At 49.9% G+C, this 22709-nt stretch overlaps 1 protein-coding gene across 1 annotated transcript in view; it reads left to right on the top strand.

The window, feature by feature from the left end:
* The first annotated feature begins 1846 nt into the window (after window positions 1-1846).
* Window positions 1847-22709, top strand: part of qkia (QKI, KH domain containing, RNA binding a) — an 86540-nt gene continuing 65677 nt past the window's right edge. The window contains exon 1 of the mRNA XM_080534789.1: window positions 1847-2146. Coding sequence (XP_080390915.1) covers window positions 2002-2146 — 145 coding nt within the window. The 5' untranslated portion in view covers window positions 1847-2001. The remainder of the gene's footprint in view (window positions 2147-22709) is intronic.

Here is a 22709-nt window from a genome sequence, read left to right as displayed (position 1 = left end):
GCCATTGCACCCACCCAAAGAATCAATTTTGCATCTGATTGCTTGAGCTAGGGTTAAAAAATAAGAAGAAAACACCTGTTCCATTTATTTTTCTATTTCTAAAATGCTTGTGATTGTATTTTTTGTATTGATGATTGTATTTCTATGTCAAATGTTCTATTAGAGAAAAACAATATGAACAAGTGCTCAATGCATCCCCATTTCTCCTGATATAGGTGGTTGAGAGTGAGAGTGAGTCTGGGGCAGCAGGCAGGGGCAGTGGAGACAGCTCTAATTCACTCTTTGATTTTTTTTGTTTGTTATAGTTGTATGTTCTGCAATGCACTGAAGAGGGCTAAGTTTGATTGTAATAGGCTCTGAGTAGCCTAGGTACATATTTTATGTTTCCTCATAACTTTTTATTCAATTTGTTGACTCAAAGTTACCTCATTCTTTTCTAATTCACTCTTTGATTCTTTTTGAATCTTCATATTTAATAAAGTACCTAAAAAGTGCCACCTGTCAGTGTCAGGCCTCTGTGAGTTAAACCAAAACATAATAGTAGTCAGTAATTGCAGACCATGCCAGCTCCAAGGAAAAACAAAGAAAGAGGGAGATTATTTTGGGTGTAAAACGCACCAGAATGTAGGAAATTGAATCTACTATTTAAAAAATTTCGGGGGGGGGGGACCCCCAGACCCCCCGAAAAATAAGTGTCCCCCCCACATTCAAAAAGCTGCTGACGCCCATGTATCTGTCCCTATCATCCCAGAAACTGAGACAGGTCCAAAACTGCCCATGTTATCAGTCTGTATTAGGACTGCTCTGATTGGACGAGTGTTGCAGGGGGGCGTCCGTTATGTCGTTCATTTTTCAGAGGATGATTCTCATTGGATAACTTTTTCCCAACAGTGGAATCGTTTTTCTGGAGGGGTTCGTTCAAAATTGACCAGCAGCCTGGACTTTATTACCTGGATTTTAAGATGTTTCCGTTTACTTCCGTTTACTTCAATACTAGCATCTCTGTAAATACATTCATTCATTCATTCATTCATTCATTCAAATACGTTGATATATATTTTGCAATGTTCAATTTATTCATGTCCAAACGTCATTGGACAAACCATCATTCAGAATAAATAATATTTTCATGGACACTTGAATAATAAAATGATTTCAGACGTGAAATACACGTACAGGACGTTGTATTCCGTGTCAGTGTGAATATCCGTTTACTTGCATCGCATCACTCGCAAAACACGGTAAGTTAATTCACACATACTCTTTCTATCCAGTCAATACATTATAGATAAATATGTGTAATAATACTCCTGACATATCCATAGTGTGACAAGATATCTATAGAAGTTTTTAATTATCGCAAAATGTATTCCATTCTACTTAGCACCGTACAACATTACACACAATGTAATAACAACTTGCGTATTACAGACGTAACCCACGTTATTACATGTGTTGTAACCTGCCCAATTGGCTGTAATCTCTGTAGATCATTTAGCCCGTGATACCTATTGGCCCCTCCCTGCTCCCGTGGCTGCGGTTCTGCGTGCTTATTGGTCAGATCACCCGTCCGTTAAAAACGGCTGTGGCCAATCGGCGAAGAGGGGGACGGACGCTTTTGGTGAATCCTCTCTCTCTCTCCCTCCCTCCCTCCCTCCATACTCTCTCTCTCTCTCTCCACAGTGGAGGAATCACCGTACCCTCAGTCACACCGGAGCGGAGAGCACACGGCGAACCAGCGAGGAGATAGTAGTGGTTTCTTTTCCCCCTCTCTCTCCGCTTTAAACAACAACAACAACACATTTGAATCCTTAATTTTTTGTTTTTTTTTCGTCTAAACAACACCGATCGGAACGTGGGGGAGGTAAACGAGGGATTTTGGATCCGCGCAAGTTTGTTTTCTTTTGGGAATTTTTTTTTGGTGTGTGTTTTCTTTTCATCCAAAAAGGGATTCTCTTGTCGGTGGTTTTGCTCTCTGTCTGTCTCTCTCTCGACGCCAAGATGATGGTCGGGGAGATCGAGGTGAAGGAGAGGCCCAGGCCGAGTCCCGACTATCTGATGCAGTTGTTGAACGAGAAGAAACTCATGACCAGCCTGCCCAACCTCTGTGGCATCTTCACCCATCTGGAGAGGCTGCTCGACGAAGGTAAAAACACAAAACACACACACACACACACACACACACACACACACACACACACACAAAACGGGCGTCTGGAGACACGGGGTGGTGGGGGGGGGGGTTGGTCGGGGAGGGTGGCCACGGAGGGTCCTCTCCCGGGTGGAGGGTGGTGGGCATGCTCGCTGCATGGAGGGAGAGAGAGAGTGCAGGCATGCAGCGTGCATTAGCCACCTAGCACAGCTAACTCCTTAGGATTCCTCCGCATGGGCGCAACACTTCTCCACTTCTAGAGAGAGAGATTAACTAGTTGTCTCTGGGGCCAGTTCACAATCATTTTTTTTTTAAAGAAATCCACGGAGTCAGGGATGCTATGTGGTGATATTGTACATGTGTTTGTGTGTCTGTGACGACGAATGGAAAAGTTTTTTTTCCCCCCAGCCAGTTTCAGCAGCGCCCGATCCCGTTATCTAACTACTCTGCACCGATTAAACCGGGCGGTTGATTTACTGTTAGTGAACTGTGTTACTGACTTCGTAGTTTTAGGGGTTATTTAGTTGGGGTTACTAGCAGATATCTAGTTGGGGTGACTACCACCAGACATCCGTATCTAACGGTGTTCCGTTAAGTTTGAGACCAGGGAGCGTTTCTCTCTAAAGAGGAACTCTTGAGTCTGCAGACACAACAAAAACGTGTCCGTGTTTCCGTCCAACTCGTCTGAAAAAGATGTACCGAGCTTCCCCCTGCGTCACTGTGACCATGTTACAAAGTGGCCAAATTTAGTGACAAATGTAGCCCGTTATTGTGTCTTTAGAGGACCGTCTGTGCCGTGGGGAGACAATGGGCTCGACGAGGCTCTCCGCTCCTCTTAACTTTGACTCGATCGGGTTTCTGTCTCTCTCAAACTCATCTAAACACGAACCTCTCTAAAGATAAGGTGATTGATCATCATAGTGTGTGTTTTTCCCCCAGTCGTCGTGTTTCTCGCCACCATGCTTCTCCTTTTGTCATGTCCATGGTCGCAGACATGTCGCCGCCGCCGGACATTTGACTCGTTTGTCACCTCGCATGGCTGTGTACTACATCGGACCACGTTGGTATTTGCGGTGTATTGTGTGATTATAGTCGCGATAAGACATCGGATGTGTGTGTGTGTGTTAGTCTAGTGTTGTCGGTTGGTTTATGTAATTGACCCGTCGCCGCTAGAGGGCCGCCACTTCCACCCCAATTCCTCCCCGTCTATCTGCACAGCTGACATTGATACTTTTCTAGGAAATAAGACACTAAATATATTGCACCGTTTTTATAAAATCTTGAGATCTGATTAATGAGAAGGCGGGAATGATGCAACAGTTTCAGTGGTGCAATAGTTCAGTTTCAAGCGAGAGCCTCTTTCTCGCTGGTAGGAGTCAGACCGGTCTCGAAAGCCTGATCTGCATTTCTTGACATCCAGTAAACAAGAATGCTTTCGTTCTGACACGACTTCCAACCTTCCCCTCGTTCACGTCTGTCTCCCCCAGGGCGGGCCCCCGGCCAGCCAGCCAGTTGGAGACAATACTCACTGTGTGTGACGCCTGTCAGACTAGTTTGTTGTTGTCGTACGGTGGCATTTGTGAAATAGCTAAGCTAACCGGACCATAACTCTGAGGTAGAAGTCCCTAACCTCACGTTCTCAGGTTCGCTCCAGCCCGTTACGCATTCCTCAAATGATTACCCCGAAACGACCCCCCCCCACCTCCCTGCTGGGTCCTAGTCAAAGCACTTTTACTTTTGGGAGTAACACAGGAAATGGGGGGGGGGATTTCTCCCCCCACAGTCCTGCATCCTTCCCACCCAACCCCCACAGTCCTGCACCCCATCCCCCACAATCCTGCACCCCAACCCCCCACAGCCCTGCACCCCAACCCAGGGACAAAGGGGGGAGTGACCCAGACACCCTGGTGAGCCTCTCACCCTCCGGCCTATTTACCCAGACGACGCAGCCCTGGCTGTGGTGTTCCCTGACTCACACGGTTTGCTGAGCCTTTCTGGAACAGCGGCCCAAACTTTACCACTACGCCAAATATGAAGTGTGTGTGTGAGGTTGTGTGTGTGTGTGTGTGTGTGTGTGTGTGTGAGGGGGATGACTCCTGTGCAGGACGCTCCGGCTCTGTTTGCTCACCCTTTGGACTTGATCTCTGCTCAGCTGTGTGTGTGTGCCCCACCACCCACACACACCCCACCCCTAATGGCACATTCACGCCGGGTACATTTGCATGAATCACCAGTGTTTTATAAACTAGCCTGTTCCCGTTACGGTAGGCTAGCGTGGCGTTTGAGGTTATGCAAATGGTGGCCGCGGGTCGGTCCGTGGCGAGGGTCAACATTCCACCTCGCTGTGACTCCAGCCAGGCAGGAAGGGCCGCAGACGGCGTTCTGTTGACCTAACCTCTGGTGTTATCCTGTGAGTGGATCTTTTCTGCTCCTCTGAGCCCCCCCCACCCCCCTCTGTCACCCAGGTGTGTGTGTGTACTGCGTGTGTGTTATCCAGGAAGTAAACTCGGGGTTCTATTTGGGTTGGACAGGAAGCTCTGGTGGAATCCCACCTGGCGCTGGCTAGGTCAGGGTGACCCTGCGCCTGATTGCTGAGTGACGGCCGGGCCTGGCGGGGGTTACAGAGAGGACACGCCCCCTGCAGGAAGGAGGGAGGGAGGGAGAGAAGAACGGAGGGAGGGAGGGAGAGAAGAACGGAGGGAGAGAGGGAGAGAGAGAGAGAAGAACAGAGTGAGGGAGGGAGAGAAGAACGGAGGGAGGGAGAGAATACTTGTTATTGTCTCCGTCTCAGCTAGAGAACGACAGTATTTATTTTCGGTGAAAATGTTTCTGAACACTATAAATAATGTCTAGTCCCTCTACCTGGAATAACATAGTCATCCCCCCCTTGTTCATTACAGTCATCTAGTGGTTTATGTTTATATGTTATTGGGTGTTATGGTACATGGATGCGAGTGTGTCCTTACAAATGGAATAATAGTTGTGTTGTTGTTACACAAGTGGAATAGAGGGATGTTCTGTTCTGTAGACACACACATACACTCTCACACACTCCTCAACTCTAAAGAAGTGTAGGTTCTCCTCTAGTTGTCTACCACCTCGGAGTCGCCTGGACAGCTGCACACACACACACACACACACACACACACACACACTCACACACACATACACACACACACATATATAACACACACTCTCCCCCCCCCCCCAAACACACACAAACATATAACACACTCCCCCCACACACGCATATAACTCCACCCTCTCTGTGTGTGTGTGTATGTGTGTGTGTGCAGCTGTTTCCATGGCGAGGGAAAGCAGACACCGTGAGCATTACCCCCTGTGACCCTCCATGTGTAACAACTGCTCCCCGGACCCCCACTTTAGCTCTCCGTGTGAGTGTGTGTGTGAGAGTGAGTGTGAGAGAGACAGCTCCTTATATTGCTCCTGCGTGTCGAGCCACTCAAGGTCACTCTGGCGTTGTCGGCGAGCCGTTCTGAGACTCAGCAGTTGTTCCTCTGTCGAGGTGACACGGCCACGGCCATGTTGGTTTTTTTGGGGGGAGGGGGGGGACTGGGGGGGGATTCTCAGTTGACATGCCAACAAACAAGCTATCAAAGTTTATGTGTGTGTGTGTGTGTGTGGGGGGGGGCGGGGGTGTTGGCAGGAGATCCTCTGCTGGGTGAGTCAGAGAGGCGTCTCAGTGCTCTCCGTGAGCAGAAAGCGCCGCTCTCAACTGAGGCCCACCCCCCCGCGTCCACACCGTCATTTCAGGGTTCCCGCGCTGGTCTTAAAAAGCCTTAAAGTCTCAAATCCAGCAACCCAACCCAGAAGGCCTAAAAGGGTCCCACATTTCAGGTATTCGGCCTAGAAATGAGGTGCTAGGTCTTAAAAATTAGATCCTGCAAGGAAATCAGTCTGACCACATCTATTTATCCGGAAATTAATCAAGCTGGAACCAAAAGAATGCCAATTCGCTTCCTTTTTTGTCTGTATGGCAGTGAAATCCCTAATTTCATCACCCTCATCTAACAGCAGAATAACTGAGTCTACGCACCCTCATCTAACAGCAGAATAACTGAGTCTACACGCCGTCATTTAAGAGGAGAATAGGCTGATCGATCCAGTTTGTTTCCGGGCCCTTCTCTGTGCCAGTTCAATTAGAGCGCCAGTCTGATGGTGTGAGTCAATGTCGCTGTAGTAGTATAGAGCAGTGTTTCTCAACCCTCTCCTCGGGGCGCCCCAGCAGCTCCATATATTTGATCTGTTCAAATACCAGCACACCTGATTCAACTAATCAAGTACAAACCATAATTGCTTTGTACTTGATTAGTTGAATCAGGTGAGCTGGTGGTGGAACAGATCAAATATGTGGTGCTGCTGGGGCGCCCTGAGCAGAGGGTTGAGAAACACTGGTATAGAGGGTGTGTGTGTGTGTGTGTGTGTGTGTGTGTGTGTGTGTGTCTTGATTCCCTTGCTAACCCGCCGGGCAACGGTTGTAGTTTCATGTGTTTCAGTGTTTCAGTTTTGTGTTGTTTGGTTTAATCTGACGATCCCTGGCGACTCGTCTCCGCTCAGAGGAGCTTCTCTCTCTCTCTCTTCTGAGGCTCCATGCTTCCCCCTGGGAGACGCCCACGTTACACACACTCTTAATAAACATTAGAGGAGGAAGATCTCTCCTTCTCTCTCCCGCTCCTTCTCCCTCCATCTTTCTCCATCTCTCTTCTCAGAGGGAAAGGCCCACCATCTCTCTGTCTCTGTCTCTCTCTCCTCCATCTCTCTGTCTCTCCCTCCATACTCCATCTCTCTCTGTATCTCCCACCCTCCTCCATCTCTCTCTCTGTCTCTCCCTCCCTCCTCCATCTCTCTCCCTCACTCCTCCATCTATCTATCTCTGTATCTCCCTCCCTCCATCTCTCTCTCTGTCTCTCCCTCCCTCCTCCATCTATCCCTCCTCCTCCATCTCTCTCTCTCTGTCCCTCCCTCCCTCCTCCATCTCTCTCCCTCCCTCCTCCATCTCTCTGTCCCTGTCTCTCCCTCCCTCCTCCATCTCTCTCTCTCTCTCCCTCCCTCTCCCCTGCCCTTGCGACTCCGCCACCACCACTTCATTTCCTGCTGGAGGCGGGCTGTTAGCGGCGGCGTGCGGCGGCGTGCAGGGCTCTAACCTTCGACACGCAATCAATCCACCGTCTAACAAGATGGAGTGTCCTCGCTCTGCAGGACGCAGCCCGGGGCGAGGGCCAGAGAGAGAGAGAGAGATGGGGCACTATGGATAAGAGAGAGGGGAAAGGAGGGAGGAGGAGGCGGGGGGGGGGGTTAGGACAGGGTTGTTGTGCAGGCTGAGACCTGTTATGCCCCCCCCTAGCCCCCCAGCCTGCCTCCCTAGGCACCACTTATAAGCCGGAATTTAATTAACAAGAGCCATTCAGAGGAACGCATTACTGAGCCGGCAGTTGTAAAAGCTGAGTAGCAGAGCTCTCTCTCTCTCTCTCTCTCCATCCCCATCCCTCTCCCTCTCTCTCTGCATCTCCCTCTCTTTCCATCTCTCTCCCTCTCTCTCCCTCTCTCTCCCTCTCTCTCCATCTCTCTCCATCTCTCTTAGGGATGCTCCGATCTGGATTTTTGGGGCCGATACCGATCACCGATTTTTTTCCTCAAGATCAACCGATACCGATACCGATTTTTTTAAAAATACATAACTGTAGGCCTACTGACTGGATAGCCTACATATTTTTTGCTTTTTAGACAAAAGTTTTGATCCATTAGGCACCAAGCAAACGCAGACCCATTTTTATGGCATAGTAAAAGTCTGGCCTATCACCCAGTTAGGGCCTGAAGCCCAAGTCAGTCGATATGGCTGTATAAAAGACATCATAAACGTGGCCTTCATGGTTTACATACTGTTACGTCCTCCTATGTTTTCTGTTCAGTTATCTGTCTTCCCCAGAAAAAAAAAGAAAAAAAAATAATCGGTTTTTGCGATCGGCCATTTTTGCCGATCACCGATCGAGTCATTTGGAGTGAAATCGGCCGATTTAAATCGGTGGCCGATAAATCGGAGCATCCCTAATCTCTCTCCCTCTCTCTTCATCTCTCTCTCTCCATCTCTCCCTCTCTCCCTCTCTCTCTCTCTCTCTCTCTCTCTCTCTCTCAAATCAAAGGGCTTTATTGCCATGGGAAACAAACCATTGACATTGTCAAAGCGAAGTGAAATGACAAATAAACCAAAAATGAAATAACCAATAAAACATCATAACAGCAAACATTACACACAACAGTTTCAAAGGATTTGTTAAAAACCTAAAACAATAACATTTTCGGCATTTAAAATGTTACATTATTGACGATGTACAGTGTTGTGTCAATGTGTCAAATGGTTAAAGTACTTTATATAGTTAGACTACATTTCCAGTTGTGTTTGTTCCTATGGCAACCCCCCCTCCCCAGGGTGAGGCCCAGCTCCTGGTTCTGACTGCTCCGAGCGGCAGCCTCCCTATCTGGTGTTCAGCACGCTGGTGTCAGACTGAGCTCAGCCAGGACCCCCCTGGCCCACCGCCCAGTACAGCCCCCCACCTCCCTGGCCCCCAGCCCCCCACCTCCCTGGCCCCCAGCCCCCCCCCCTCCTCCCTGGCCCCCAGCCCTCCCCATCTCCCTGATTCCCTGGCGGCCCCCCATCTTCCTGGCTCCCCACTCGGTACAGCCCGGCCCCTAACTCCCTGGCTCCTGGCCAACCACTCCCACTCCCAGCCCCCATTCTCTGGCTCCCAGCCCTAGCCCCCTTCTTTCAGCCCTGGCCCCCCTAGCCCCCCACTCCTAGCTCCAGCCCCCCCTCCCAGTCCCAGCCCTGGCCCCCCACTCCCAGCCCCGGCCCCCCACTCCCACTCCCAGCCCCGGCCCCCCACTCCTAGCTCCGACTCCCAGCCCCAGCCCTGGCCCACTCCTAGCCCAGCTCCTGGCCCCCCAGCTCCCGGCCCCCAGTGCTGCAGGCTGATAAAGCGCTCCTCTGACAGCTCTTATCTCAGGCCACGACCCCGAGAGAACCAGGCTCCTTATCAACACGCCTCTGTCCCACAACCGCCTCTCCTCTCCTCCTCCTCTGTCCCACAACCGCCTCTCTCCTCTCCTCTCCTCTCCTCTTCACCACTCTCCTCCTTCTGCTGCTGGGTGTTGATTCTAAAGATGAGGTTCTGAAAACGAGTCTCTAGTTTGGCGTTCTTCTCGCCGTGTTTCCTGTGAAAGAGGAAGTGGAAGTGGAGGGCAGCGCTTTGACCGCTCGTCATCTTTCCCAGGGAGGGCCGGAGGTTTTTCGCGATGCCGCAACACTGATGTCACAACTCTTGTCTTTATTTTGGTCAGAGTGTCACATGACATCATCGTTTGGGGAAATTACACAGACCCCTCTCGTTTGCACGTGATGCCACAAACAGGAAGTCACACCCCTCTCTGACAGGAAAGGGGGGCTTGTCGAGCCGATTGGTTCAGTGACCCGGAGAGAGACAAAGACGCTAAGCCCCGCCCCTCCTTCCTGGGGCCCCTCCCCTTCCTGTCTGAGTTGTTGTTGATTCCCACAGAGGCGCGTCTGTCTCCTCAGCTTCCTGTCGTGTTTATATCCAGCCGTAAGAGGCCGCCTGGGGCCTGCCGCTGTTTGCACACACACACACACACACACACACACACACACACACACACACACACACACACACACACATTCCTCAGGACTGGGGAGTAGGGCCTCACCCTAGTACATTCTTCAACTGCTTGGAATAACTCCCACCTCTCTCCCTCTACACTCCTCCTTTCTTCTCTCTCTCTAGTCGGTTGTTGTGTGTGTGTGTGTGTGTGTGTGTGTGAGACTCCTCTCCCTCCCTCCCTCCCCCTCCCTGCCTGTGGTCTCTCTCTGTGTGTGTGTGTTCAGAGATGTTGGCAGGCTGACACAGCTCTCTGTTTTCTTCCTTGGTGTTTGGAGGTCACCTGAGGTCACCTCACACTGGGCTGTTGGCCTTGCAGCAGCCTACACCGACACACACACACACAACACAGCCTTTCTCTCTATGCTCCATGGGTGTTAGGCAGGTGCATGTGCGTGTATCTGGCTGGCTGGTAAACTGTGTGTGTGTGTGTGTGTGTGTCTGGCTGGTAAACAGTGTGATTTGACCTCTGGGTCAGTCTGCTACTTTTCTCCTTATCTCCCCTCACCCTTATCTCTGTGTCTCTCTCCGGGGGCTGTGGGGGAGGGGGGGGGGGGGGTTAGTTAGTAGGTGTGTGTGGGGGGAGGGGGCAGGTAGATGTCTGTGGGGAGGGGGCGGGTAGGCGTGTGTGTGTGGAGGGGGGGGGTAGTAGGGGTGTGTGGGAGGCGGGGGGTAGTCGGTGTGTGGGGGAGGGTGGTAGGTGTGTGGGGGGGTGGTAGGTGTTTGGGGGAGGGGGTGGAAGGTGTAGGAACAGGTTTGAGTGTTGGTAGAGCGTGACGACGGCGGTTGCTAGAGGGGTTACCTAGGTTACCTTGAAACGGAGCGTTCAGGTGTTGACAGCTCCTCTCCTCCGCAACCTGCTGCCTCCAGTTCTCTCAGAACGCTCCCATCACAGGAGGGGGGGGGGGGGGGAGGGATGGAGGGAGGGGAAATGTGTGAATGAGGTCATCTCCTAGGCATAGAGGGAGGTCAGTGCCCCAGTCCCCCCTCCTCCCTCCCTCCCTCCTCCTCTCCCCCTCCTCCCTCCCTCTCCCCCCCTCCTCCCACACACTATTGGCACAATAGAGCTTTGTGTTGGAGAGGCTGACACTACTCTACTACACAACTACACACTACTCTACTACACAACTACACACTACTCTACTACACAACTACACACTACAGTACCACGACGCCTGGTGTCCGTTCGCAAACTTTTATTTGAGAAAGCTGATAAAGTAGCAGCATCTGTTTAACATGTGACAAACAAAGTCAAAGGAAATGCAACGTCCTGGATTCTGACTGGTAGACCACCTGCATGTCGCTGCCACTGGACAAGCTAGATATTAGCTCATAACAGTGAGATAGTGCTCCCTGCCAGATAGTGCTCCGTGCCAGATAGTGCTACCAATGTGTTAGCGTTTCTTTGTCTCAAGGTCAAGGAATCGTGTGCAATGCGTATGTTATTCGTATCTTGCAGTGAGTTCTATAGTATCTCAGTTGAATTTGTATGTAAATGTTCCTTTGGTTTATTATGGTAATTAATATTATGCAGTTACTCTTCCAATTAATGAGACAACTAAAACTATATTTTTTTGAAGTAAAATGCGTAGTTTAATATTATCAGTATGTATTGCATAATGATATACAGCGCTGGTTGCAGTGTAGCCTCTTTTCTAAATAGGACAGACATCAGTCTTCACACAATCTGGTTTTAGCCACACCGTCTAAATTCTAAAGAAGATTTGTTTATTTTATGTGCCAGTTACATTTTATATTTGGTTCAAGCTTATTCCCTTTTAAAAAGGAGTGTTTTTTCAAATGTCACTAGGCATACATGCCTATTTTTCTAAAGAAGAATTGTTTATTTTATCCGTCAGTTTTTGTTTTCCAAGTTATATCCCTTTATATATCCTTTAAGAAAAGGAGCATTGTAATTAATTGTGATTCATTTTAACATGTTCAAATGTTATTAGGCAGACGTTCTACACTGTGTTCAGAGACATAATAAATAGATAATAAACAGCTGTGTTGACGCTTCTCCACACTGAACATTTATCAGGACTCGATAAAGAATGGGACCGATAAGCAGAATCGATAATGGAATCGGTATTGAGAACATCTTATCAACTCCCATCCCTATACACCCTACTGTACCACACAACTACACACCTACACAACCACACACTACTGTACTACACAACTACACACTACTGTACTACACACCTACACACTACACCCTACTGTAGTACACTACTGTGTCTGTCAGGTGACCTGGTGACCTTCAGTAAGGATAAGGACATTTTTTATTATTGTTGTTAGATTAGATTACGGCTGGCTCCTGTGTGTGTGTGTGTGTGTGTGTGTGTGTGTGTGTGTGTGTGTGTCAGCAGGGGGTGTGTCCTCTCAGTGTGAGAGCGTGCTGGGCTTCTGCTCGGTGCAGAGGTGCCAGCTGTTCTAACACACACACACACACACACACACACACACACACACACACACACAGGTAAAGTAAGGTCTGGAAAATACACACACACAGGAAGTGAATTCCGGAACACACACATCACACACACACACACACACACACAGGTAAAGTAAATTCTGGAACACACACGCACACACACAGGTAAAGTAAATTCTGGAACACACACACACACACAGTCAGGGTAACAGAACAGTCTCCCTCCTCATTCTCCCTGGCAGCTTCTAGAAGCTCTGTCTATCCCAGTCTTCCTCCTCCCTCCCTCTCCCTCCCTACCTCCCTCCCTCCCTCCCTCCCTCTCCCAGGGTAGTTCAGATTGCGTCTGACATCCAGCATTTCTTCCAACCATATATTTATTGAACGTCTGACACACTCGATGAAACACTCTGGCTCTGCTCTCCTCCTCCTCCTCCTCCCCCTCTCACCAGACCTGCTAGCACCAATCTTCTCTCCCACTCTCTCTCTTTCTCTTGCTGTCTCTCTCTCTTGCTCATATTTCTGATCTGTTCATCTTCAACATAATAGCTACATTTGCCTTGTTGAAGGACAGTTGTGTGTGTGTGTGTGTGTGTGTGTGTGTGTGTGTGTGTGTGTGTGTGTGTGTGTGTGTGTGTGGAGGAATAGTACCATCTCTCTCCTCTCCAGGTGAAGCTGGAACCAGGGAAGCTCTTCTGCCTTTCCTCCGTCAAATGCTCTCTCCTCTCTCTCTTCTCTCTCTCATCTGTTCTCAAGCTCCCCCTCCCCTCCTCCCCCCTCCCCTTCTCCCAGTAATACAGCCTGAGGGCAGAGTTTCGTCTCTTTCATGTGAGGACCAGTGGAGACATTAAAGACTTGTAGCAGGCCTGTCTGTTCCTGTTAGCCCAGGGTCACCACCAGGCCTCCTCCTCTCCTCCATCCCTCCTCTCCTCCATCCCTCCTCTCCTCCATCCCTCCTCTATCCCTTCTCTTCTCCTCCATCCCTCCTCCTCTCCTCTATCCCTCCTCCATCCCTTCTCTTCTCCTCCATCCCTCCTCCTCTCCTCCATCCCTCCTCCTCTCCTCTATCCCTCCTCCATCCCTTCTCTTCTCCTCCATCCCTCCTCCTCTCCTCTCCTCTATCCCTCCTCCTCTCCTCTCCTCTATCCCTTCTCTTCTCCTCTCCACCATCCCTTCTCTTCTCCTCTCCTCTATCCCTCCTCCTCTCCTCTCCTCTATCCCTTCTCTTCTCCTCTCCACCATCCCTTCTCTCCTCCTCTCCTCTATCCCTCCTCCATCCCTTCTCTTCTCCTCCATCCCTCCTCCTCTCCTCTCCTCCTCTCCTCTCCTCTATCCCTTCTCTTCTCCTCTCCACCATCCCTTCTCTTCTCCTCTCCTCTATCCCTCCTCCTCCATCCCTCCTCCTCTCCTCCTCTATCCCTTCTCTTCTCCTCCATCCCTCCTCTCCTCCTCTATCCCTTCTCTTCTCCTCTCCTCTATCCCTTCTCTTCTCCTCTCCACCATCCCTTCTCTTCTCCTCTCCTCTATCCCTCCTCTCCTCCATCCCTCCTCCTCTCCTCCTCTATCCCTTCTCTTCTCCTCCATCCCTCCTCTCCTCCCCTATCCCTTCTCTTCTCCTCTCCTCTATCCCTTCTCTTCTCCTCTCCTCTATCCCTCCTCTCCTCTCCTCTATCCCTTCTCTTCTCCTCTCCTCTATCCCTCCTCTCCTCTCCCCTATCCCTCCTCTCCTCTCCTCTATCCCTTCTCTTCTCCTCCTCTATCCCTCCTCTCCTCCTATCCCTCCTCTCCTCCTCTATCCCTTCTCTTCTCCTCTCCTCTATCCCTTCTCTTCTCCTCTCCACCATCCCTTCTCTTCTCCTCTCCTCTATCCCTCCTCTCCTCCATCCCTCCTCCTCTCCTCCTCTATCCCTTCTCTTCTCCTCCATCCCTCCTCTCCTCCCCTATCCCTTCTCTTCTCCTCTCCTCTATCCCTTCTCTTCTCCTCTCCTCTATCCCTCCTCTCCTCTCCTCTATCCCTTCTCTTCTCCTCTCCTCTATCCCTCCTCTCCTCCCCCTCTCCTCTCCTCTCCTCCTGTTAGCCCAGGGTCACAACCACACCTCCTCCTCTCCTCTCCTTTCCTCCTCCCCATCTCTTCTCCTCCCCTCCTGTGTGTTAGCCCTCGGTCACTACCATCTCTCCTCCTCTTCCTCCTCACCCCTCTCTAACGTCCTCCCCTCCCCTCCATATACAGCGGATGAAATAAGTATATAGATGTATGGTGTATAATAAGTATATAGAAATATGAAATAAGTATTCTACACCAACAGTTATTTAATTCAACATATTTCCATCCTTTTCAGCTGTTCACGTGACATTCAGGCCAGACATTGGTATTGTCTCAATAAAACGACACATCTAAATAACATTGTAACATTCCAGTCTATAAACAAAGTTATGTGCAATAAAGGGGAATCTGTTGGCACACACACACTCACACGCCACTTTATATTCCATCATAGACCACATCACAGGCACACACACCACCACTCTCTCTCACACACGCTCACTCACTCACTCACTCACTCACACACACACACACACACACACACACACACACACGCACCGCAGACTGGGTTGAGCTGTAGGGAAACAAGTCTGGTCAGGTCCTGGCACGCATGGTGAATACCAGCTTCCTTCCTTCTGTGTGTGTGTGTGTGTGTTAGGGCTGGGCAAACGATCACATTTTCTTTTTCGATAATCGCAAGAATTATTAATCGATAAGCTTTTTTTTTTCATCCCCCCCCCAAAAAGTTTTTACTTTGATTTTTTTTATTTTGCCGGCCGGCTCGGCCCAAAACTACCGCGGCCCACCGGTATGCCAGATGGCCAGTCCAGCTTAACTTAAATTTAAACTCCAGCGAGAGACTGTAGGCGGCAGGCCTACTGGTTCTTGTTCAAAAAGATGATCATGTTAACATGTTCAGGGGTGAGAGACGAACGCAATCTGGTGACAGTTAGGCCAGCCGCAGAGGAAACCTTCTTTCGTTTAATTTCCACCAGTCAGTTGGGTCGCAGTTCAGGCGAATGCAAAGTTCATTTCTCACACATAACGTGGACAAACTAATTTCCATTATTATTATTATAATAAATAAATAAATAAATAAATAAATACAAAGTTCCAATTTATTAACGATTATCGAGCAAAATATTTTGTGATCGATCAATTATCGATCGTCGATCATTGATGCCCACCCCTAGTGTGTGTGTGTCCTGAGGTCTTCTCATGTCTGAGTTACAGCTACCGCCATGTAGTCTTCGTGGCCCCGCCCCCCTCTCCTCTGGCCTGTCCTGTGTAGAAACGCCCCGTGTCATGGTATGACCTCATTTCCTGCTAATGAGAGACGTAGTGGAATGTTATTGTGCTTTCTCTCTCTCACCCTCCCCCACACACAGAGAGAGAGAGCCTCTCCCCTCCCCCCCACACCCTCCCCAGAGAGAGGCAGTCATGGGACAGGAAGTAGCAGTGTGTTTGTTTATCTCCTCTGGACACATTGAGGGCCCGCCCCTCCACTTCCTGCTCTGACAACTGGGCTTTCCTGTCATTGTGGCTTGGTTGTGTGTGTGTGTGTGTGTGTGTGTGTGGGGGGGGGGGGGGCGCACCAGTCCACCTGGCTCTGCGTCCGTCACATGACAGCTGTCCCCTCTGGTCACATGGCCCCGTCATCCTGGTCCTCTCTTCCTGTTATTCCTCCTATCTCACATCCTAGACAACAACTCACAGGACATATCCTGCCTCCACATTCCTCCTGTGTGTGTGTGTGTGCGTGTGCGTGTGTGCGCGTGCAACGCCTCGGGCTATGCTGAAGTGTGTGTGTGTTGCTTGCATGCTTCTCTTGCTGCATCACCTGACACACTGTATACAGAGAAAATAGGATAGTGTGAGTAGGGCACTGTAGTGTGTGGTTGGGTTATAGTCGTGTGTGTGTGTGTGTGTGTGTGTGTGTGACTGACTTCAGCCTCCACAGTAATGCTGCCTAGCCTGGCCTCCCTGATAAGCAATAGAGGCTGTCTTTACTCTGTCATTTAGAGTGTGTGTGTGTGTCTCTCTCTCTTTTTTCTCTCTTTCAGTGCGTGTATGTGCCTCTCTCTCTCCCTCTATCTCTCTACCCCCCCCCCCCCCCCCCCCTCAAGGTGTGTGTGTGTAGTACCTCCATGTAGAGAGTAATGACCCCCCGCCCCCCCCCCCCCCCCCCCATTGCACCATTAAGAGGCGGCCATTACGGCTCTGCGCTGAGCCGGCCCTCCCTGGGAGTCTCCCAGCAGCCTAACAGCCCAGCCCAGCAGGGGGGGGAGCTAGCGCGTCCACGGCTCATTAGGCTGCCCCCCCCCCCCCCGGCCACAAAGCTGATCTACATCATGAAACGTGATGATGCTTCTTTCTAATTTTAGTTCTGAGGCCTTAATGGCTCTGCACCAGCCACACTATGTTCTCTCCTCTCCTGCCTCTGCTTTCAGCTGAGATGGGGGGAAATGAGGGGTGTAGGAGGGGGAGATGGAGGGGGAGATGGAGGTGATTGGGGTGTAGGAGGGGGAGATGGGGGTGTAGGAGGGGGAGATGGGGGTGTAGGAGGGGGGGATGGGGGTGTATGGGGGGGATGGGGGACTAAGCAGGTTTGGGTCAGACCCTCTTTGAAGAGATTATAATAATGTTGATGTGAGTCAGAGATGCTGATGGAGATGTTCAGTCCCCCTGGCCAGCCTGCTGGGCCACTGGGACAGGCTTCACAGGCTGTGTGTGTGTGTGTGTGAGAGAGAGAGAGAGAGAGTGAGTTGCCTCTGTTGCGGTTGTCTAACCGGCTATGACACATCATATTGGGTCGTCGTAGCGATGCAGTCCCCCGCCGTGGCCAGGAGTCACATTAAGCCTCGTCACATCTCCACACACACACACACACACACACACACACACACACACACACACTCACACACACACTCACTCACACACTCGCCCTGGATCTAATAACCAAAACAAGTCTTGCAGCCCTCTCTTCATAGCTCCCCCGAGCCCTGTTCGCAACACGCTCACACACACACACACACACAGTTTATCATCTTTCTACTCACGAGATACTCACCAAAACCGTGTGTGTGTGTGTGTGTGTGTGAGAGAGACCAGGGGACTGCTGTGTGTTGTGCTGGTGTTAATCAGAGAGAAGGTCTGTGTGTCAGACAGTAACCCTGCCGAGGCTTCCTGCCTTTATTTGTACAGCGTTTCCTCCCAGGCTGTTACTCCCTCTCTCCCTCCCTCCCTCTCTCCCTCCCTCCCTCCCTCCCTCCTCCCCACCCCCCTGTCTTCCTTCGTGTTATTTCTGTGTGTTGTGCCTCTCAGGAGAGAGCCATGGCTGCAAACATACCACCCTCATTAGTCTGTGTCTTCACATGCACACACACACACACACACACACACACACACAGACGCGCACACACACACACAAACACACACACACACTTTGGGTTGGATGTAAACGGTCCCTATAGGAGGAGGTAACTGTTCCCGTTCCACAGTTTCTGTGTTTCTGTTCAAGTCATTATGAACAATCACACAGCAGAACGTGCTGCTCTGTTCCTGCCGTGTGTGTGCGTGCGCGTGTGTGTGCGCGTGCGTGTGTGTGTGACGACCCAAACCCAATTTGTGTGCTAGTGTATTTCCTCCAGGCAGGGTGTTGGCGGGAGGGAGGAGAGAAGGAGGAGGAGGGAGGAGGAGGGAGAAGGAGGAGGAGGGAGGGAGCGGGAGGAAGGATTGAGAGGCCTTGTTACTCCACTCGTTTATCCACTAGTCTCTCTGTTCAAAGGCCTGACGCCCACGTTTTTTTACTCTGCTGAGGAGGATCCAACACACGTAAATCTCCCCCCTCCTCCCCCCCCTCCCCCCTCTCCTCCTCCTCCCACCCCGGCCCCCAAAACTGCACCGTCATCCTTTTCATCCGCCCCGTTTAGTGCTTTAGCTCTGGTTCGGACGGCAATTACACCGGACTCTTGAGTCAGGTGTGTGTGTGTGTGTGTGTGTGTGTGTGTGTCTCTGCAGCTGCCCACTTGTCTTTGGTTTGCTCTCGGCTCTGCTTCAGATTTGACAACAACCTTACTACAGAAATAGTCACACACACACACACAGGCCAGGTGGGTTAGCCCGTTAGCTTAGCATAAGTCAGCTCCACCTCTCTGTCACTTCAAAGGCCTGACGCCCTCTGTTCATGTTCCTCAGTCTCCTCAGCCTGCCAACTTCCTGTGTGTGTGTGCGTGCGTGTATGTGTGTGTGTGTGTGGTTAGCCTGCCTGTGTGATCACTGAGGTGCACTGGCTTCAGAGTGGATAAACATGTACCTCCACCAAGACGCTACTTTTACATTCTTTACCCCCCCCCCTCCTGTACCCCCCAAGGTTCTTCTATCATCCCTGCCTCCCTCCCTCCCTCCCTGCCTCCCTCCATCAGCTCTTGTGGCAGCAGTGAGCATAGGGAGAGATGAGAGGAATCTTGTTCATGTAACCACACCACGGTGGTCCCCCAGGCTGACATGAGCCTGTGTGTGTGTGTGTGTGTCGGCCTTGAGAAGCAGAGCGAGACAATAGCGGGGTTCTAGGCCCAATTCCAATACTTAGTGGTTGGGGCTACACGGCCTTCCAAACTCTTGTTTGTTCAGAAGCACACTCGAAACCCCAGTGTTATGAGACATCTCCCAGAATGCCTTGCGAATCATCAACAAGCAACGAAAGAAACCCACAGATGTAATTATTTCCTTTGTTAATATGACAACCGTCGTGTTATCTTATGTCTTACGATCTCTTTTTTCTTTCTAACAAGCATAACGGAAAAATCGCTAGTATGCTGATGTCTCTAGCTAGCTGTCTAACATTACAACATTGTTTTAAGGCTGATTTGTGCATACATGAGTCCCGCATTTTGCCATATTTCCATTAGTGTTGTTCCGATACAATTTTTTGATCCCGATACCGATACCTGACCGTGCAGTACTTGCCGATACCGAGTACCGATCCGATACCACGGCGTTTGAAAAAACAAAACAAAAAAACATGTTTTTTGAGCCGCATACTCAGCTTGATGTAAAATTATTGCTAACACTTAGTCTGGCACTGCTCAAAACCTTTGTAAAACAGGAAAAAATACCAACAGAGAGTGAATGCTATAGAACTTTTTTTTATTGTCTACCTGGTATGGTGACAAGAAAATCAACCCCTTATAAAACCTGAAATGTGGCTCTCACAGATGCCAATCAGTGCAATATCCATTTAAGATATAAAACAGTTGTAGTAGTAGTGCAACAGCAAGTTAACATTTACAAACAAAATAACTTTAAGATATAAAACAGTCGTAGTAGTAGTGCAACAGCAAGTAAACAATTACAAACAAAATAACTTTAAGATATAAAACAGTCGTAATAGTAGTGCAACAGCAAGTGAACATTTACAAACAAAATAACTTTAAGATATAAAACAGTCGTAGTAGTAGTGCAACAGCAAGTAAACACTCAAACCTTACTTCTGATTAAGCAGCATCACTGGCAGATTAGCCTTGAGAAATACAAGCATCTCAGCGTTTTTGGCACTCAGCCTGTTCCTCTTATCATCTCAAATATGTCCTGCTATGCTGAAAAGTCGCACGCTATCTACACTTGTGCAAGGTGCACAGAGGAAGACCTAAAACTCTCGCGCTAATAGTTGTTGTTGCTATGGGCCTTAGCCTAGCTTTAGTGACTTCCTGCTTGCGGGGTCACATGACGTCGCTGAACACTACCTACACTACGTTCGTGAAGTCGCGCTGGAACTCTGACCAGCACTCGTGGAACGCCTCTCGTCCAATCAAAGCACTCGGTCCCTTTATGACGCAGGGCTCTACGCTAACCTTTTTCACTAGGAGCACATGTGCTCCTAAATGAAAAATGTTAGGGGCACACAAAGAAATTTAGGAGCACAGTGAAAAATGTAATTATAACACATTTTTATTAGTGATTTTGCAATTTTTGCACCAAAATCACACATTGGCCCATGCCTACAGCCCTACTAGACGCAGAGTTGATGGCATTGTATTATGGTAACTAGCTGTGTCAAGTTCTCCTGGTTAGCAGCATGTTCATTCATTCATCCATGTCATGCCTGTCAGCTAGCAGCTAGCAGCCCAGCCAGGCTTTAGGGCTAGGTCTGTCAGCTAGCAGCCCAGCCAGGCCATGCAGAGGTCTGTCTCCATGCTGCCCACCTCCCTGCTGCTGGGTCAGGCTACATCAGTCACACACGGTGGCCAGACAACTCCACATCTAGGGGTATTAAACTACCCCACATCCAGATGACCAGTCCCCAGCCCCATGCTGCCCGGGGTGGTGACATGTGGAGGTGGCCAGCCCAGCACGGTGCCTCTGCGGCGGCTAGCTGTTAGCACACCACCATCCCCGGGGGTCCCACCTCTCTGCCACACTCAAGTACAACATGTTGCATTTTCATGCCATTAGGCAACTTGCTTCCTAGGGTTTCCTAGGATTAGAGATGCATTTGGACTTCTGGAGTACCTCCACTACTTTCAATGGGTTCTGAAGGTCTGAGAGCTTTCAGCTTTCTACTTTCTACCCTGGGTAGTTAACCCTGGTTGTAACCTTGGGTTCAAATCTGGAGTGTGTGGGACCAAATCTGTAGATGTGGTGAGCTAATGAAGCTAATGAAGCTTGAGATGAGAAAAGGGCGCTTGTCTCTTTAAGGCCCAAAAGGGAGTTAGCGATTAGCGATGTTAGCTTAGCGCCAGTTTAACAGAAGTAACTTAACTTTTAACATGACTTCCCGTGGTCGTAGCGGGCTGGCTGACGGCTTAAAATGTGGCCACACGGTTCGCGCAGATTTATTTTTAGAATTTAAAATAAAAATATTTTTTTTTTTTTTTTTTAAATAAACTGTACTCGCACGTGTGCTCGTGAATTTATTTCTCTAGTCGCACAGATGTATTTTTAGTCGCAAATGCGAGTGAAATGGTCGCACTGTAGAGCCCTGTGACGTCGAGCCCAGTGTGCGCTTCGGCGCTCTCGGAGCGAATCGACGAACGCAGCAAATGCCTTATGATATTCGTGGTATTGAAAGTCCTTGCGTGCGTTCCTCCGCGAGGAATTTCTTTTCAGCAGACATTACAAACTGCATATTTGTTGTCTCTTTCCGACACTGTGTAAATTTGGTATCGGGTGTTATTATTTGTTAGTACTCGCCGAAACCGATACCAGCATTTTTGTGCGTATCGGTGGCCATGCCGATACTAGTATCGGTATCGGAACAACACTAATTTCCATGTCGCATTTTCCCCCTTTGATGGCATATGACGCCCGAAATGTAAATTTAAGTCCAGCAGCGAAGTTGTTGCAGTTGTTACCGCTCCTCTAATACCAGTGCAGACTGGCAGGGTACGAGCAGGGTTGCTAGCCTACACTATTCTGTCATGAACTGGCCTGGTAATGAAGCATTGTTCTTTTTAATTTGATGAATTGTTTGATCGATTGATGCCGTGAGACTTACACAAGCTGTGAAGGAATCGCGAGTGTCCGTGCTTTTCTGTTCTGAGGGGCAAGTTGACGTGCGTAAAAATAAGAAATGGGATTGGGCCCTAGGATCTGAGTGAATGCCCCCCACACACACACACACACACACACACACGTCATATACATAAACACAAACACACACCATACTGTATATACTGTACATATACACACACGACTGGGGGATGTGTGTGAGTATTTCTAGGCTTGTGTGTTTATGTATATGATGTGTGTGTGTGTGTGTGTGTGTGTGTACACATGTGGAGAAGGACAGTTAAAGTGTGTGTGTATAACTGGTATTTTTAGACAGCTGATGGTCTGAGTCTCCCAGCCCTCACCCCCCACAGACCTCATTACATTAGCTCCCTCCCTCCCTCCTCTCCTCTGTTCCTCTTTTCTCTCTGTCTCTCCAGGTCACTTTCCTCTCCTCTCAGCTTTCGTCTTCCCCTCTTCCGACCTGTCATAATTGTACCTCTGCCAATGAAAATACACCTCTCCCCCCCTCCCTCTCTCTCTCACTCTCTCTCTCTCTCTCTCTCTCTCTCTCTCCCTCTCTCCTTCCCCCCCGTGAGGTGTGTGTGTGTGTGCACCCCGGGGCGTAGGAACGGTGTGTGTGTGTAAGAACTAGATCTCTTACTGCTGCATCGCCATGCCGACGTGAGGAATGGACCTGCTAGGAACCACCAGCACAGGAAAGAAGGATGAGGGAGGAAGGGAGGGAGGGAGGGTGGAAGGGAGGGAGGGAGTGCTAGGACAGTTGTAGGTGTGCAGGCTGTTTAGCTGTTTAGCTCAGGGCTCACCTGCCACACGGGCGTTAGCTTGTCTACACTCTCCTGTCTGGCCCATGGAGGGCTGCTCCATCTCCATCTCTC

Source organism: Nansenia antarctica (assembly GCF_963989245.1).
Source record: "Nansenia antarctica genome assembly, chromosome: 1".
Taxonomy (NCBI): Eukaryota; Metazoa; Chordata; class Actinopteri; order Argentiniformes; family Microstomatidae; genus Nansenia; species Nansenia antarctica.
The sequence above is the reverse complement of the archived record's forward strand: the minus strand, read 5'-3'. Positions and strand labels throughout refer to the sequence as shown.